The sequence below is a fragment of the Oratosquilla oratoria genome, chromosome 23 (assembly GCF_046742065.1).
Source record: "Oratosquilla oratoria isolate Oo_2021 chromosome 23, ASM4674206v1, whole genome shotgun sequence".
Taxonomy (NCBI): domain Eukaryota; kingdom Metazoa; phylum Arthropoda; class Malacostraca; order Stomatopoda; family Squillidae; genus Oratosquilla; species Oratosquilla oratoria.
Window position 1 is genome coordinate 24,251,794 of NC_134799.1, and position 19,799 is coordinate 24,271,592.

At 38.7% G+C, this 19,799-nt stretch overlaps 1 protein-coding gene across 2 annotated transcripts in view; it reads right to left on the reverse strand.

Annotated features, from left to right (window-relative positions):
- Nucleotides 1-779: 779 nt before the first annotated feature.
- The window catches only part of LOC143038031 (C2 domain-containing protein 5), a 212,490-nt gene continuing 193,470 nt past the window's right edge, over nucleotides 780-19,799 (reverse strand). For both annotated transcript variants that reach the window (XM_076206886.1, XM_076206887.1), the window contains exons 19-21: nucleotides 17,025-17,150; nucleotides 15,989-16,135; nucleotides 780-5,913 (exon numbers count right to left, since the gene is read on the reverse strand). In XM_076206886.1, the coding sequence (XP_076063001.1) occupies nucleotides 5,827-5,913; nucleotides 15,989-16,135; nucleotides 17,025-17,150 (360 nt within the window). In that variant the 3' untranslated portion in view covers nucleotides 780-5,826. The remainder of the gene's footprint in view (nucleotides 5,914-15,988; nucleotides 16,136-17,024; nucleotides 17,151-19,799) is intronic.

A 19,799-nucleotide genomic window follows, 5' to 3' on the forward strand; every position in this document is an offset into this window, starting at 1 on the left:
CTCGTAGTGACCCCTTTTCGTATCTCTCCACACCCAGTTTATTCTTGAAATCGTGTATAGTTCTGGGATTCACTGTTTCTCTGTTCAGTTTGTTCCAGACATCAATCACTCTATGTGGGAAGCTATTATTTTTCAGGTCTCTTCTGTAACTGTCTTTCTTTAGTTTCTCTTTTGTCCCATTTTATAGGTCATCGCTATCGAGAACTTCCATCCCTTTCATAATTCTGAAAATGGTCAACAAATCACCTCTTTCCCTTTTCTGCCCTAGTGTTGACAGCTGTAATTTCTCCAATCTTTGTTCATATGTCAGATTTGATAGTGTGGGTGCCATTTTTGTCGCTGCTCTTTGGATTCTTTCTAATTTCCTTGTGTTTTTTGTTGTTGTAGGTGCCCACATTGGTACAGCATATTCTAATTTCGGTCTTATCAGTGTAACAATTATTTTCTTAACCATCTCCTCATCCATGTAATCGAATGCCACTTTCATTGATCTTAATAAGTTGAAAGTCTCTCCAAATAATTTATTTACACGTTTGTCAGGTGTCAAGTCGCTAGAGATGATTACTTCTAGGTCCCTCTCCAAGTTTACTTGTTTGACTTCCTTGTTTCCAATCGTATATTTTCCTGAAACTCTATTTTTACCTCTTCCAAATTCCATTATGTTACATTTCTTGATGTTGAAGTGTGTGTGTGTATATTCTTATAATTCTTAAAAATTCCTCTATAAAACAAAGGTGTTACATGCACATATGTTTCGTGTGTGAAACTGATTACCCACATAAACTCTAAATTTTATTGTTAAGATAAGAGGACATACAAGACATGAATTTGGTTTATCTTTTTTTTTTCTTGGTATGAACTGCTGGAGAATCTTTATATAAATTATTCCCATTACAAAATGTAATTTACATGATAGAATTTATTCATACTTTAAACAATATCAGTTGACTAGATCATCACTGGAAAATAATATATATAAAAAGGCAATTTTCTTCCAAGCTGCCAGGTTAACTCTTTTCCTCCTACTTTCAAAACATGTATTCTGCTCTTACAACAGTACTTACAATATCTTACAACAGTGCTGGTTTCTTCATGAAGCAATGCCCAACTTGACTTTCCATTTTTCCTCAAATATGCACACTTCTGCAAATGATCACATTTGTGAACCATTTCTAAACATCTTCTACAGGAAAATTAGTTACTGTTCATTTATACCATATACCAAGATGTTATCTACTTGTAATTTTGATATTGGGGACGGATTTTTATTACTTACTTTGATCATCTGAATGGCTATTTCCTTCCATCAATATCATGGAAACAAACTTATAAAGAGCATTATAAGTACTGATGTCTTCTTTACCTCAAGTACACATACACAATTTTTCAAAATCTTATTTCTCTCAGACTCATCTTTATGAAGATAATTGTAATTTTCCCTTGAAGTAAATTCAGTACATGTGACTTGTCACAAAGCTCTGTTCTTTGAAACTGAAAGTTCTAATTATCTTGGAAAAATTTTCCTCTTTTTTTATTTTATTTATTTTCTATATATATTTTTTATTCACTTACTTATTTTTTTGGGAGGGGGGTGATCTCCAGAACCTATTTTCTGGCTATGGTCGACAAACTCATATGAATTCCGTTTCAATTGCTGTCTTTCTTTCATGTAACTATGTGCTAACACTTCCCTTACACCACAAGACATCCAGGCATAATTGGAGCTTGAGAATCCACCATATAAATATTGCTTCAAGACTGAGTGCAACTGGGTATGAAAACAAAAATTATGTACATACACTGCTTCACATAACAGATTTTAACCAACTTAGAAAAAAAAAAATAATATCACTATATCATTCCAATCTAAATTCAAAGATAATTCTGACCAACAATTTTAATACACTGACTGCTTGTACATCTGAGATACAAATAGAATAAATCTACTAGATAAGTCAAGCAGTATAAGATTCTCTTTCTATCAATACTGTTATTTTTAAAGAACTGGGTTTCTCCTTACAAAAAATATCCTGAGTGAGGTTTGGCAGTCTCTGCCATACTCAAGCTACGTCTATATTTTTCTTATGATAAACTCATTCCCACTTACATGAAGTCTGAATAGAAGAGTGATGTTTTTTATGTAGAAGAGCAATATAAAAGTAGTTTCCTCTGCCAAAAGGAAGAAGATATCCTTTCTTTCTTTATCCAGTGAAGAATAAAGCATGGCTTTACTAGGGAACAGGTTAGTAACCCATTTTATGAGATATAGAAAAAATATAACTGTATAGACTTGGGAAAAGGAGAGAAAAAGTAAAATAAAAAATTGGATTAATTGAGAGTTTTCTGATACCTGGAAGTAGCAATAGTAGTAGGTGGCAAAATGAATCATGAGCAAAACTTGTGGAGGCAAGAGACACATTAGAAAGTGTGGACATAGGAGGTAGAGAAAGTGAGAGGTAGATAGAGTTAGAGAGGCAGAGAGCAAGAGAGAAAGGGGTGTGTGGAGAACATTGTCTGAAAGTAAATGGTGGATGCTGGGGGTATACAAAAAGATTGCCATTGTAAAAATGGATTGTTTGAGGAATGTACGAGGTAAAAGAAGGAATGATAGGGTATCACACAGGAAAACATATACAATGAATACACATTTGAAATAAACACTGAACTGCTGAAATACTTTGGACTTGAAAGAATGAAAGAGTAAAAACTGATGAAAAATGTGTAAAGCTGTATACTGAACAAAAGTTAAAAGAAAGAGGAAAAAGAACAAACAGAAAACTTTGTGATAGTCAAGGAAATTTTGGAATGGATAGGGATTAAACAGAAGAGGCATAAATCTTTGCACAGGACTGTAAAGAATAGAGAAGATATTTTAAGGAACTTCAAGGCTAGGTGGAAGATGAAGAAAAGAAGAATGGGGTCTCCACTTAAAATTAAAAGAAACTATGCAAGAGTCAGGAGCAAAAGGAAGATCTATCAAATACAAATAAACCTTAATTTATGTTTGACCAACTGTTTTGGTAACTGATAAAGGAATCCTTTCTTTCCCTTCACATTTAGTTATGAAAAAGGAGAAAAGGAAAGAAAGGAAGAAAAAAAAGTGGGGTAGGGGTGGAGATACAGATAGAAGGCAGGCAGGCAAGTAAGTAGACAGACAGACAGACAGAGAGAGAGAGAGAGAGAGATAGGTGTATTCTTGCCTTTACATCTTGTTGGTTCTTGTGGAGCTTTCTATGACACCAGCTTACAGAAGTGAGATGAAGGGAGTAGTCACTGGATGTCTTCTTTATTTATATATGTAAAATGGTAAATGAAATTGAGCTGAGGTTGATAGAGCTCTTGATCCTTGTCTGGACACCAAATGTCAGCCCTTTGTGCTGCACCTACAAACAAAGGTGAGGGGGTTGACAGGCTTTGAAGATGTGTAACAGAAAGACGAGTTTCTGATGTGCATCCCACAGGACCACCAATTGGAGGTACCTTGTGTTGGTCCGAGGGAAAGAGTAACAAGATGCACAGGAAGCAAAGGGTAGATGGGATGAGTTGGCTTCAGGTAAGGCTGTTATACTGGTAAATATGGAAAATGTGCATGAGTGACAAAGAATAGGAGAAGAGTGTATGTACTAAAGCAATGACCTACTCAATGAATGATGTACCAGGCATGAACCAGCAGTATTACTGGGAAAGTGATTGGGTGTAATCTTTGCATGGTTCACCAGGAGTGAGTGGAGGGAATGTGTGATGGGGGCAAGAGGGATGAAACTTTTTCCTCTCCCATGCATAGCTACCTTGCTTTACAGGTAATGGTTGATTGGGATGGGGTGGGGGGTGATGCTGGCAGGTTGAATGGGTGAATTCCTAAAGGAAATGGAGAATTTAAGTACCTGAAGCCACATGCACCTGTGAATGGAGGGGTGGATGTGGAGGTGAGATGCATATTGAAGGAAGCAAATACATATCTGGGTGGAATGAAAAGCGAGACACATAAATCATACTTGGGAATGAATCATAGACAATTGTATAATGGACTGATTTGCTTACAGTGCTGTATGAAGTAAAGACTTGGAATGTTAGGCTGAAAAAACTACTTAATATTTTTGAGATGTTGTGTTTGAGAAATGATACATGTTTCAAGAATGGATAGAGAGATGTGACAGTGAGGCAGAGAACAAGTGTTGAACAAAAGTTGTCTGATAAGGTAGGAAGAATTAACAGGAAAAGACAAGGAAGACAGTGTGGAAAGCAGAAATACATGAGGTGAACCAAACAAATATGACCTAAAAAGAGATGGACAGATGAGGTGAAAAGAGGTCTGGATACACATAGGATATCAGTACAGCAGGGAAGAGAGAGCACAAATACACTATCTCCCATTTTCATCCTTCACTTCTGTCCCTTCTTCTAATTATCCTTCCATTAACTCTGCACTTCTTTTTATTCATGAAACCTTCTTGTTTCATGTGTAAATGGTATGAGTTCAAATCCCCAGGGTGGACACAAAAATGGGTGCTTGTAGTAAGGCTTCATATATAATTCTATATATGTTTGCACCCTTTCAGGTAGACCTGATGCTTTGAACAGACAATACATGCATACAAACCAGTCCAACACCTTCCCACCTCAAATATATCCTACCCTTAAACAAAGGCCTTCTGTGTATTCACCCAGACATAACCCAGCATTCTTAGGTCAAGGTGGGTTATGTCTATGTGGCAGAAGAGAACACTCCTTCAGCCCATGGGTGTCCCTAAAGGTTCCCCACCAAAGTGAGAGCTATCCACAGCAGTGAGGCAGTATACAATTAAATACATTAACCATTGTGATACATGGTTCTATGTCAGTCCCAACTCCAAGATAATTTCTTATTTCCTTCATATGCATGTGGACACATATTACCCTCATACTTTTTACATTTCTTATATTTCCCATCCAATAATGAACAACACTATCCACTGCGTTAAAGTGTTTCACTACAAAAACCTGGTGCACATATGCCTTCACACTTCCGAATCTGTCTCAACACAACCTATTATTTTCATCCCTTACATCAAACCATAACTACCATTTCACCATTTCTTATTCCTCTTCAACTTTTGAACTTTTTTCCTGTCTTTCCTCATAAGGTAAAGTAGCACCACTGTGACATTTTCCCATAAGGTGCAATATAGAAAAAGAAAATCCTATTACAAAAAAAGAAAGAAAAAAAAAATATATCTCAATGAAGAAAGAAAAAAAAAAGGGAAAAAATCTTCATTTAAATAATAAAGAATACAGCAAATTGTATAAAACTTCTTTTCTACTCTTCTTACCCTGCATGAGTGTAAAACAACACCTTTTTACTAAGAAAATATCAAATATCTGTTGCTTATGCCAAACTGCTTAGAAAAATTACATGTTCTGGTAGAACATTTTATCTGGCCTTATATATGTGATAAAGCAGACCCAAAGCCAAAGATACACCAATACTTTTTCCCTTGTACACATGGCAGCCCAGAGTGATACAGATTTCCTTCCTGACACTCTAGGATTCCCATATATGTTAACTGCTACATATTTAACCCTAACAACAAAAGCAATACCTGGGTATGGCTTCCTTTAGAGACAGGGACTATCTCCCTGTGGTCAAAATTTCAAATTTTCTTTGTACAAGACCAAATGAGCAATGGGCCAGATGTAACGGTCATATAATAACCAAATATACATTTACAATATGAGTCACAGTATAACAATCTTACCAATGCAATCCATACTGTGGAGTCATTATCTGATCATTCTTTATAAGAAAACAAGCAATGGCAGTAAAAAATAAATAAACTAAACACCTACTCATTCTTCAACAGGAGCCTCAAGAGAATTCCCTAAACCATAACTTACTTTAACAACATCACCTCCAACATTGATCAAGCAATGTCCCTGAAAAGAAAAAAAAAATATTCACTGGCTTATGCTGTGATATCATACCAGAGATTGCATAACAACTTGAGATGATGACAGAGGATAAGATGAATGGATGGAGTACAGGGTGCCTTAGGTAAAAGGGGAATGTTTGATGAGCAGGGACAGGAGAAAGCAAGAAATAAGTGTGAAAGGAGAATGGTTGCGAGTTGACCATAAATTGATGTGGCCCAAAGGGATTTCTCCTCATCTCTAATTTCACATGAAGGGATGAGGGGGAAGGGTTGCTAAGTAAATGAAGTGGTGGGACCTTGCTGTGGATGAACTGTGTCTTCCTGCATTGCTTCAGACATGGGCAGCCGGCGGGGGACTGGGATAATCCTTCATCTGCAAGGAGCTAAGACAGAAGGGAAACAAATGGCTGATGGGTGGCAGTAAGATAGGTGGGGGTGAGTGCATTCCTTGACTGATTACCTCCCTTATGGGGAAGAAGCCTTTTCATATATAGATGACTCTAAAGACATAAGGAAATACATGTATACATATATATATTTTTAAGAAGCTGCCTTCACTTCAAGTTCTCATCCCTCCTCACTGTCCCATGAACTCTGACTCTGAGCCCCCCCAACCCCCACCACCAAGGGAATTGGTCGTTGGGCCAGCCATGTTACTCAACAAAACTTCCTTGAGGCCCCTGGGTGGGACAAAGCCTCCTTGAGGAAATGCACAAGCAATTCACCAGCCTATGATGGATGCTGTTGGGTCCCAGCGATGACTTACCAGTCCCTCAATGAACTGCGTGATGATGAACACTGGATTAATTGATATACGTTTACCCCGTCTCCATGAGCCAGCAGTGTAAGAATGTTTTGTGTCCTATTTCCCATGCATCACACTTGACCTTACACCAATTAGGAGCACAAGTCATGACCTGCCCATGTATAAAAAGATCAGACAAATGACAAAGATTCAGATTGCCTCAGAGCATCATACAGTGAGCCTGGCTCACTATCTCCTTGCTCTCTCACTTCCTCTCCCCTCCCCTATAAGCAGACCAAGTTGGGACATGTCTTGAAACACACAATCATCACCTCCCTCGCCATCTCCTCCCTTCCCTTGCACTTAGAGTAAGCCCTATCATATTATTGGCACCCAACATTCATCTCTTAATAAACAAATATTCTCTCCATAAGAATTTGCCTTCAAACCAGCCTAACATCTGGTGCCAGATCATCTGCCACCAATGTCTGTTGCTCAACTGCTGCCATCTGCCAGATTGTCTGCCACTCAACTGCTGCCACTTTATCTGCCAGATCATCTACCACCACCACCTACCAGGTCTGCCAACTGCCAGCTTGCCTGCCCAACAGCTCAACTGCCGTTGCTGCCTGCCAGCTTGTCTGCCAATTGCCTAAACTCACCTACCACATGTATATTTGTGGCTTACAGCCACTGCCACTAGATCATTTAGCAAATTATAGCTGTGAGTGTCCCCCATCTTGACCCACCCACATGCTCAATGGAGATCACAAGGTCCTGCACCTTGACTCCGGTTAAACTAATGACTAGCAAACCTCAACTTACAAGTCCATGATGCTCTGGGTGGCCTGCCCCACCTGTTAACCTTGGCCATTCTCAAGTGTCTGTCTTTTCAGGGAGGTGTTGCAACCATGGTACCAATGCCACCGTATGCACTTTCTTTAATTTCTCCAAAAAATTAATGTTATTTCTGTAATCAGCATACAAAACTAAATTAATTGTGAAAGTTTCATAGAAAAATTCCGGGTGTTGCCAAATGGAAAAGACCCATATATATATATATATATATATATATATATATATATATATATATATATATATATATATATATATATATATATATATTATATATATATAATCATATTATATATATATATATATCATATATATATATATATATATATAAATATATATATATATATATATATATATATACTTTTTTCCTTTACATTTTGCCTATAACACTGGTAGGGATGTGGGGTAAGTTGGTGCTCCCCTAGCCCGTTTGTGATACAGGCAGGATTTTTATAGTGACGACGTTACAAAACTTGAGGTGTGACTTCACACCATAGTAGGATGAAATTTCTTTAAATATTTAAGTCATAAAGGCGACTCGAACTTGGGACGTCACTACTGCCTCACGAGTCTTTTACCGGTAAAGTACTGGTAATCCCGGTGACGGCATTGTTTTTTACTGGTACCGGTAAATCCGGTACTGAAATTAGCGATATTTGCCCAGCACTAGTCAACAGTGTGGACGAGACTGGCGAATGGCGAGACACAACAAGGGAAGATGCTGGCTGAGCCAATCAGCTCATGGGATAAATCCACTCATACTCTCATTGGTTGATGTCACACCGGAAACCAATCATGCACCTTGTATGAGTGCCCATGGCATGTACAGTACAGTAGAGTACAGGCATGTACAAAGCTTCTGAGTCAACTCATCTCTTTGTTTGGCATGCAGGGAAACCTCTCTCGTGCATCAACATGAAACAACGCATCTTTCTGCAATATGGCTGCTGATATGGCTGTATTTTTTAATTTTTATTTTTTTATGAATTTTTTTATGAATATTGTGGAAAAATGTGCAAAGCACTGAAGCCGCGAAACGTGAAACGCGAAGTGGCAAGGGAACACTGTACCTTTATTTCTTTCATTTTAGGGGATCTTTCTTGTTGTCCATCTTCCTAAATTTGTGAGCTCTCAATAGTAAAAACAGACCTGAAATGTCTGATCATAACTTCTGCCATTTCTGTGTCATCTATATATTCTTTATCTCCATGCAGTTTTACTATTTCATGTTTATCCTTTAGTTTTTTATCTATATATCTATAAAAGAGTTTAGGTTGATCCTTACATTTGTCTATAATATCTTTTCCATTTCTTTTTTCTTTCCTGCATATATTCACATATCTGTTCCTAAGTTTTATATATGTTTGCCATTTGGATGGTTTTTTTTTTTGTCTTTTTTCCATTTTTTCCAGGCTTTGCCTCTTCTGTCTTTAGCCTCACTGCACCTTTTGTTATACCAACACTTTATATAAATCTCTTTTTTTCTATTCTTTGGTACATATTCATCAATACCTTCCTTGTACTTTTCTTTAAATATATTCCATTTGTCTTCCATCTTTGTTTCCTCTTTGGAGAATTTATCCCAGTTTATATTTTGGAATTTTTTTCTTAGTTTTACAAAATCTGTTTTGTTGTACATTAATCTTCCTTCTCTATGTTTATCATTCCTACTTACATTGTTTTGTTCTTTTAATTCAAACTCTATTGGTATATGGTCAATCTTTCCAATTGGTGTTTTATACTCCATTTTGTTCACAATATCTGGTTCAGAAGTTAATATTAAGTCTAGTTTTGACAGTTCCTCATTGTTTCTATAACTAGTATTTTCCTTAATCCATTGTGTTAAGGTGTATTCAATGGTCATATCCAGTAGAATGTTGCTCCAAAGTTCTTTTCCCCCTTTTACTATCATTTCTTCCTAGATTATATCCCTTGCATTAAAATCGCCCATGATTACTATGTTACCACCCTCTTTCAGTAACTCATTTAGCACATTCATTGTGTCTTCCAGTAATTTAGAACGATCACTATCAGACCAAGCCTGTGTTTTTGGTGGTACATACACTGCTATAAATTTTCTGCCTTTCATCTTTTTGTTTACAATTTTTATCATAATTAATTCTACATTACCTTTGCCTTCATTAATCTTTGTCACATTTTGACCCTTTTTGGTCAATATCATGACACCTCCCTGCTTGTCTGTTCTATTTTTCGCCCACTATACTTGTTGATAGAGGTCCTTTCAGTTTGGTCTCTACAATTCCCATAATGTCAGGTTTCTCTATTTCTAGATAGTCATTTAGTTAATTAATTCCAGAGATCATGCCATTGATATTTGTGTATGCCACTTTTAGTTTCATATTTTCTTCTTTTTTGGTTTAAGTTTCCATTTTTTGATGTACCTTTTTTTTCAGTCTCAAGTCCAGCACTCTCCAAAAAAACTCGTTTTTTTCTGTCTCTGTTCTTTTCTCATTTCTATCATTGGCTTCAATTCTGAGAGCTTTGTCTTTCTCTTTTTCCCCATCACTCATTTCCTTTTTTATCCATATATGTTTGAATTTCTCACTGTTTGCCAATTTAACCGCTTTCGATAGTACCTCCTCAGCTATCATTTGAGTTTTTAGTTTTATTTTCAGAGGTCTATGTTGTTTTTCTTTTGGATATTTGCCTATTCTGTGAATCTCGTCAATTTCCTTATCTAAAGTTTGCCCTCCATCCTGTATTTCTTTCAAAATTTCCTTAGCTATTTCCTTCTCCTCCTTTTCTCTCTGGTATTTATACACATCATGTTTTTCCTGGATACCATGGACCACAATGCACTTACCTTTGTCAAATGTATCTCTCACCCAATTTTCCTTTTCTTTGATTACTTTCATAACTGTTTCTTTTGTATTTTCCTCCATCTGCTTTTGTACTATTTCTCTAAAAGAATTTTTTTTATTTTCCTGTTCTTGTTTCCATTGATTTTTTATTTCAATGAGGTCTGTTTCTTTGATTGACTCTTCCACCTTTCTGGTCACTACTTGTGATTGCTCTTTGACTTCCTTTTTCAGTTCTTCATTTTTATTTTTGTCCTCATTCTTCATTCTTTCATTTTCTCTTTTGAGGATTTCAATTTTGCTCTTTAGGTCACTTAATTCTTTAATTGTTTGCTCATTACTCTTACGCAAAGTAATCAATCCCCTGAGTACAGCTTGGTAGTCCAATTTTAAATCTATGATTTCTTTGATTAAGTTGTTTACTTAGCGATTTCTTAATGCATTACTATATCTAACTTCTCTATATCTAAGCTTTTACCTATTTCACCTGGGTTTCTTTGAAACCCTGAAAAACTGTTGTTTTCCCACCTTTGGTTTATCCTTGGAATATCTATCAAACAAGTTCTTTTGGGGATGACACCTCTTGGACTTTCCATTTTGCTTATGTCCAGTCCTCTCTTCATTGGTTCATTTATTCTTCTTTCTTCTTTTTCTTTCTCCATTTTGCCAAACTATACTTTTTTCAAGAACTGGATTTCCTCTATTGGTCACACGAGAAACATAGCTTACCCATCCCGCACAATAACAACCAGTTTCCTTCGTGAAATGCCTAAGAAGTATGGTAGGGGTTACTAGGATGGATGGAGTGAGAAATGACGTGGTGAGGAAGAGAATGGGGGTGGAAAGGGAGTTGGGAGATAGGGATGATGACTACTGGGATGGTTTGGACACATGAAAAAAATGAGTGATGAAAGATTAGTAAAAGAGGTGTGGAAAGCAGAGGTGGAGGGAGTGAACATGAGGGGGCAACCAAGGATGAGATGGATGGATGGGTTAAAAGGGACACTGGGAAAGAGGGGAATGTATGTTGAGGAAGGAAGGGAGAGGGAGATGGCAAAAGATAGGGGTGAGTGGAGAATGGTTGTGTATGGATGATGTGATGCATGGGAGCAGGTGGAAGATGAGGGGGGACTGAGCGAGTACATGTGAATATTTTGACACAGCCTGAGGGGATTTTTCCTCATCTCTTTTTCTGCACGAAAGGATGGGGGGGGGGGAGTTGCTGATTAAATGGAGTGGCCTTGCTGTGGATGTGCTGTCTTGCAGCATTGCTTCTGACCCAGGGCAGTGGGCATGATGCAGGGATAACCTGTCATTCAGGAGGAGCCAAGAAATGTTAGAGGGAGGGGTGGTGAATGGGAGTGAAGTATGTGGGGATGAAATGGGTGGGAGTGGACTTATGCCTTTAACTTCGGCTACTTCCCTTGTAAGGGGGAAACAACTGATGGTATATGGATAAATAAAAATTGGATTATTTATTATTATTTTTTAAGGTTTTGATCCCCATACTAGGTATTGACTACATTAGTTTTTAGCAACTAATAATAAAGGGACATTAGTGACACCTCTATGGACCAGAATGACATGGCATTCTTAAATGAATGGAAACTAATCTCCCTCTTTTCTGCTACCCTCATAAAATCTCTCCTTAAACCATCCCTTTGACTCCACCCCTTCATTTTTCCTATGTACCCTGTGTTAGGATCTGGAAAAGGCTTATGATAGGGTAGACAGAAAGGCACTGTGGGAGGTTATGCAGATTTATGGGATAGGAGGAAAGCTTTTGGGAGCTGTCAAGAGTTTTTATGAGAGTAGTAGAGCATGTGTCAGGATTAGAAATGGAGAGAGTGAGTGGTTTGAAGTAAAGGTGGGACTTCATCAAGGATGCGTTATGTCGCCCTGGCTGTTCAACTTATACATGGATGGGGTGGTGCGAGAGGTGAATGCTAGGGTAGTGGGTCAGGGATTGGAGATGGTTAGAGAAAATGGAGAAAAGTGGGAGGTGAGCCAGCTGTTGTTTGCGGACGACACTGCGCTTGTGGCAGGGTCAGAGGAGGGATTGAGGAAGCTGGTGGCAGAGTTTGGGAGAGCATGTGATAGAAGAAAGCTAAAGATAAATGTGGGTAAAAGTAAGGTGATGAGATGTACAAGGGGTGAAAGTGGCAGTAGACTGGAAGTGAACATTAAGGGAGAGCGACTGGAGGAAGTGGATAGTTTTAGATACTTGGGTGCAAGTGTAGCAGGAAAAGGTGGAGTGAAGGTGGAGGTAGAATGTAGATTGAGAGAAGCGAGTAAATGCCTTGGTGGTTTAAAGAGTGTAATGAGGAATAGACATTTGGGAATGGATGCGAAGAGGAGACTGTATGAAGGAGTGATTGTGCCAACAGCACTGTATGGGGCAGAAACGTGGAACATAAGAGAAGAAGAGAGAAGGAGTTTGAATGTGTTTGAGATGAGGTGTCTGAGAAGTATGGTGGGGGTTACTAGGCTGGATAGAGTGAGAAATGAGGAGGTGAGGAGGAGAACAGGGGTGAAAAAGGATTTGGGAGATAGGGTTGATGAAAGAATATTAGGATGGTTTGGACACATGGAAAGAATGAGTGAAGAAAGACTAGTAAAAGAGGTATGGAAGGCAGATGTGGAGGGAGTGAACATGAGGGGACGTCCTAGGATGAGGTGGATGGATGGGGTGAAGGGGGCTTTGGGGAAGAGGGGAATGTCTGTTGAGGAAGGAAGGGAGAGGACGGAAGACAGAGGTAAGTGGAGAATGGTTGTATATGGATGATGTTGTGACTGCATGAGGAGGAATGGGCGGGGGGGTGGGGGGTGGGGTAGTATGTGTGAGTGAATTTTGACGCAGCCCGAAGGGATTTCTCCCCGTCCTCGCCTTATATGCAAAGGGGGACGGAGAGGGGGGGTCGCCGATTAAATGAAGCGGCCTTGCTGTGGATGTACTGTGTCTTGCGACACTGCTTCTGACCCAGGGCGGTGGGCAGGGTGCAGGGATGACCCGTCATCCAGGAGGTGCTCAGATGAGAGGTAGGGTGGGAGGGGTGTGGAGTGTATTTAGGGATGAAATGGGTGGGAGTGTTTTTATGCCTTTCCCTTTCTGGCTACCTCCCTTGGAAGGGGGAAAAAGCCTTGGTATATGTATGTATGTACCCTGTGTTAGGGGACAAAAATGCTGCTACTATGTACCATGTGTGCTGTAAAAAGTAACTAGCTGGAGCTGAGAGGAACAGGAACATCTTTTTCATATTTCTACAATAATGGTTTTTAATTTGAGCTTCACAGATTGGAACTCTAAAGCTATACATTTCCAGATAACTTTTTCTCATAACACTTTCCATTCCCTAAGACATTTACCTACCTCCCTCATTCTACAATTTACTTCCACTGTAACTCCTCCATTCCCTGCTTCATGACTTCCTTCCATCTCACTGCCACCCTAATCCATTGTGCTTTACCAGCTTTCATTACTTTCAATGCTCTTTGTACCTCATCTTTTCCTATATCCCAGTCATTTTCCTCTCCCATCACAGTCATTTTCCTAGTTCCTCCAATTGCTACAACCAGCCCTTCTCTAACCTCCTCCACATTCAACAACACTATGAAATACTCTAAGCATCTTCCCCTTACTGCCTTCCTTTCCATTAATATCTATCCATCTACACTCTTTACTTTTACCTTTTCCTGACTTAACCCCCCCTTACTCTCTTCACTTCCTTCCAAACAATTTTAACCACTTCCATACGGTGACGCCTTCGTAGGCGGCATGAGGAGCAAATGGGTACTCGATGATGCTGACGTCGGCATCTTGATTATATTTATTGTAGTCGTACCTACGTATCCTCCATTCTCGCTAAACTGGCTTCATAATATTTTCTATGGTTATCAAAATACACGGGTGAAAGAGAACGAACGATTGAGCACTGACTTTATTTTTTATAATGGGATTATTATGACGCAACATCGCATGTTGGGCAGCTAATGTTACCAAACGTGCGATGTGCCCCGGAGTGAAGAGGTTAATAATTTTTTATTCAAAATTCTGTCAAACCACTACTTGATTTTACATCTGTTCTCTTTGATTTTCTCACCTTACATTTTGCTTCTCCCTTCTTCCATACCTCTCATATGCCTCCCTAGTTCTACACTGCAGCCAATCCTCATACACACATCTCTCTTCTACCCCCACCTTCACCTCTTCATCCCATCATTCATTACCTTTCCTTTTGTCCCCTCCCATCCTCCTTGTTCCAAATGCCATCTTTGCACACTTTGTCACTTCCTTCTTGAAAAACATGTTCTTCTTCCACTTGTATTTCTCCTTTGTCCTTCACTACCTTCCACACTTCTCTCAGGTTTTCCTGGTACTCTCTCTCCTTTTCTTCCTCATTCAGTTTATTTACTCTTAGCACTGCTCTTCCTTCCACCCTTTTTCTCCACTCTCAATTTCCCTTCTACCAAAAAATGGTCTTATACCCCCACTCTCTCCCCAGAAAACATGAACATTCAGAACTTTTCCAATCCTTCCTTTGGATATCCCTACAGTCTATGAATGCATTATCAATCACCCTTCCCTCCACTACCCTTTTCCCTGTATACTTATGCATGGCTCTCTTCTTAAACATTGTGTTTGCTGTAAACAACTCTGTAAACACATTTCCAACATAATTTCTCCACTATATTTTTTATCTGGCACCCCAAACCTCCCTATTATTCCATCTATTGGCATATCTTCTACTCTTAGCATTGAGATCCTCCAACATCACAACACTCGTTTAAATAGATCCAAAAAGCCTCCCTTTCCCTTTCACATTTCTCACTACCAGGAATATATACACTCACAAAAGCCCACATCTTCCATCTGAGTTTTACCTTTGCCAACTTCTCTCCACTTCAGCACACAGTCCTTCCCTCCTTCAACCCCTCATCACTCCTGACGCCCTCCATACAACACTCTCAAACTTAAACTCACCCCTTACTTTCAACTTAACTTCACTTCTTTCACATCTATCTTCCTTCTCATACACTACCAATCTCTTCCCTTTCATTCATATCTGTACCACAACCATGCACATTTGATGACCCAATTTTTAGGGTTCTGGTTGAAGTCCTCCTCCCAGACCCTCTTATGCCTTAACTGTTTGTAAGATAAACATATGGAGAGCAGAATCCTTAGTCCCATCACTCCATCCCAATTAGTTACTTTTTACAACATGCATGTGGGAAATATGGTGGCAGAATTCTTTCCCCCATCATAAAAGTTAAGTAAATAAGTCAGCCAAAAAACTGATTCACATAATAAAATCAAAACAATTGTGGAAACTTCCTGCCCATTTCTTGCAGAGGACCAAATGGATCAGTTTTTATTTACCATTTTTTGTTACTTTCTTGTTACTCTTATGTGTAACATAAAATTTTTCAGAAACATAAAAACTTGGTATACAGAGGAAAAATATCAGACAAAATTTGGAGTCTGGGCACATATTGGAATTTTCTCAATTGATTATGTACCCTAACTGTGGTTTCCATAAATGTGGCCATCTTAAGGCATCAATTACTTATGACAAAAGAGAGTTGATTGTACACTGATGAATTCAAAATCCTAAGCTGCATGCACATCCATATAAGCATATATAAAGGCAAACACAAACCTGATTCTTATGTGGAGTATGGTGTAGGCCACATTCAGACATGAAGTAGGCAATCATGGCATTGCCTCCAAGTGCTGCTACATGAGCTCGTACCATAGCTAAAACTTCTGTCACAAAGCTGCCCATAAAGCCACTCAGCCCACCACTCTATGAAGAAAGAGATACACTATTATTTATTTATTTCTAACAACAATCACACTACATATGGTTTTAGTTGACACAATACCTGTATTCCTATAATCTCTCCACACTCTTCTACATGAGACAGGACCCCTTTCCAAATGCAAATAATTATTGCCTCACAGCACATAAACTTTCTAATATGACACATCAATATTCCTATAGCTTAAGAACACTGATCTATCTATCTATACACCATGGGCCTCTTCCCCCTTATAAGGAAGGAAGCCAGCCAAGGCACACACTCACTCCCACCCAATTCACTTCCATTCACCACCCATTGTTTTATCACGGGCTCAAACAAAGCCCGTGGGAGTGATTCCTCACTCCCGAATTGTAAAACAAAAAAAACAAAAAAACATTGTTTCCCTCCCATCTTAGCTCCTATATACCCACTTCCTACTAGTTAAACTTATATCATGAACTTATACTGCCTCTTAGTTGTGGCTTGATGTTGTTCATAAGAATAGAGGCACTGGTGAGCTGTCAGTGATAATACCTACCTACTAATTTTTCAGCTGCAAAAAATAACCAAAGAGCTCCTGAGCAATGAACATTTTGTTATGAACAACATTGCATTGAAATTACTTATAAATCAAAGATTAGATGTATACATTTCACTTCATATCATGCAGTATTACAGTAATTCTTTCAAACATGGTTATAAGTTAAATGTTATTCTAGATTTAAGGTAGCATCACAGGGTTACCCTGTTCCACATACTGAAGTACATTACTTATTACAGCATTAACTAATATAATCTTTTCTTTCAACCAAAAACTGTAGGTTCATTTTGCTCATCAACTCTTATACCTCAAATAATCTTTTCCCTTCTACACTGTCTCTCTCTGCTCACCTCTTTTATGCTCGTGGACTCTCTGATGAAGAAGAAATTGAGGTTACCAAGGTGTCGGTCTAGTCTAGCACCAGGGATGTACGACAAGGGGGTGATCTCGACACCATAACGTTCACATGGGGATCGCTGTAGACATCATAATGGGGCATTAGTCATGTTTGTTATAGTTCACTATGATCAATATCAAATATAGGATATAAATTACAGCACAAGTTCTAATTTCAGTTACCATTACATATCAATGACCTTTGACACTTTTCCTTATTAAGTATAAGTTTCCCCCAACTGGGGTATTGGCTGCATGTACTTGCGAGGTTAAAATCTGTTCAATAGCATGCAACTGATACTTTAGGGCCTATATGGGGCACCCTACAGACCAGAGCCTCACATCATTTTGTCTGTGATAGAGGAAATTATTCATAGAAAAATTATACTATTTTATGACACTACTACCGTCCCTCCGTTCTGCTGTCTCCCACTCTTAATACTGTCCAGTACCATTTCTCTGAATATACATCTCCTTTTTCACCAAACCCTGTGGTAGGGGAGAAGGAATACTGCCACAGAGTGTTCCCACTTGAGTCATAAAAGGTAACAAAAACAGGGCAGGAATAGGACTAGGCATCTTACTCTTTGTAGCCCCAAAGGAGACATTCCAAAAAGAAAGAAAGAAAAAATAAGATAAAATAAAATAAATAAATAAATAAATAAATAAAATAAATAAATGCATAAGAGGGTCTGGGAGTTTGTTTTCCAACCAGAACCCTGAGGTTTAGGTCTTTTAATATGCATGGATGTGGTACTGATGAGAGTAAAAGGGAAGAGATAGTATGTGTTAGTAGCGAGTGAAATTAAGTTGAAAGCGAGGGGTGAGTTTGAGTCTGGGAGTGTAATTAGAAGCATATCAGGAGTGAAGAGAGGATGAGGGAGAAAAGAGGTTGCTCTACTAGTAAGTGACGAGATGGGTAAGAGTGTGAAGTGGAAGGAGGTTTCTTCAAAGCTAATGTGGATGAAGTTCAAACTGGGAAGGGAGATGTGGATCTTTAAGTGCATATAGACATGGTAGTGAGAAGAGTACAGACGCTCCTCAACTTACGTTTTAGTTACGTTCCGAACGGCCGAACGTAAGTTGAAAATGAACGTAAGTTGTTACTGTACTATACATCCGTAAATTCTATTACCGTATCTTATAAAACACCCCTAAATCATTAATTATACACATAACATTGTAAAATAATAACATTAATTTCAAATAAATTAATTTCAAGCAACATAAATTGATATGGTGGAGGAGGAGGGGGAGGAGGAGGCAAGGCATGTTCAGTCTGTCATTTGTGCCATGTAAACAATGGACGCAGTGTCATGCGTAAGTATCGTCTGAACTACGGAGAGCGCGCTAAACTAAAAAATTCACTCAAAATTTTTTCTTATACAATTTTTTTTTACAGTCAGTTCAAACGTAAAATCGAAAAAACGTAAAACGAATGAATGTAAGTAGAGGAGCGTCTGTATAGAGGAAAGGGAGTTTTTTTTAATATATTTAAATGAGTGCATAGAGGGTTTAGGGAGAAATGTCAATGTAGTGGTATTGGGAGATCTCAATGCTAGAATAGGAGACAAACCAATTGATGGAGTGGTTGGGAAGTGTGGAGTGCCAGGAAAAAATCATAGTGGAGAGTTGATGGTGGAGATATGTCTAGAGAGTTGATGATAGCAAACAGCATTTAGGAGGAAAGTCAAGCATAAGTACACATGGGAGAGGGTGGTGGATGGAAGGGTGGTACATAGGGCTTTAATGGACTATGTAGTGGTAACCAGGAGAGATGAAGAGTTTTGGATGTACATGTTCTTAGGGGAGAGAGTAGGAGAATATCAGATTATTTTTTGGTGGAAGGTAAGTTGAGAGTGGAAGGTCGATGGAGAAAGAGGAAAAGGGTGGAAGGTAAGTTGAGAGTGGAGGGTCGATGGAGAAAGAGGAAAAGGACGCAAGGTAGGGAGGTGCGTGGAGTTAACTGCTTATGTGAGAAAGAAAAAGAGGAGTATAAGAAGAAACTGAGAGAAGAATGGTAGGAAGTGAAGGATAGAGTAGAACTAGGAGTGGAGGAGGAATGGGGATGTTTCAAGGAGGGAGTTGCAAGGTGTGCAAGGATGGTGTGTGGAACAAGGAGGACAGGAGGAAACAGAAGGAAGGGTGGTGGGATGATGAAGCAAAGGTTGTAGAAGAGAAGAAGTGAGCTTCACAGATTGGTTACAAAGTAGGACAGAAGAAGCATATAAGAATTATAGAAGAGAAGTAAAGCATAAGATAAAGGAGGCAAAGAGGAGAGCAGATGTGAAATAGGGTGAAAGTATGACAGAATTTTTTTTAATGTAATAAGAAGATGTTTTGGAAGGAAATTAAGAGAGGAAGGGGAGGTGAATCAAGTAGAGGAGAAAAAGTAAAAGGTGCTGATGGAGGGATGATAATGGAAGAGATGTAAGAGGGAGATTAGAAGAGTATTTTAGGGAGTTGCTAAATATAAACCCCATCTTGGGTATTGGCTGCATGTTATTGTGGCTAAGTAGCATGCAGGTAATACTTTAGGGTCTATATGGGGTGCCCCTATGGACCAGAGGCACACATCATTTCGTCTGTGATAGAGGAAATCTCTGTTCATAAAGAAATGATGATACTGTCCCTCCATTATGCTGTACCCCCACCCCTTCTTACTGTCCTGTACAATTTCTCTGAATATTCATTTCTTTTTTTTTTACCTGACTCTGTGGTGGGGGAAA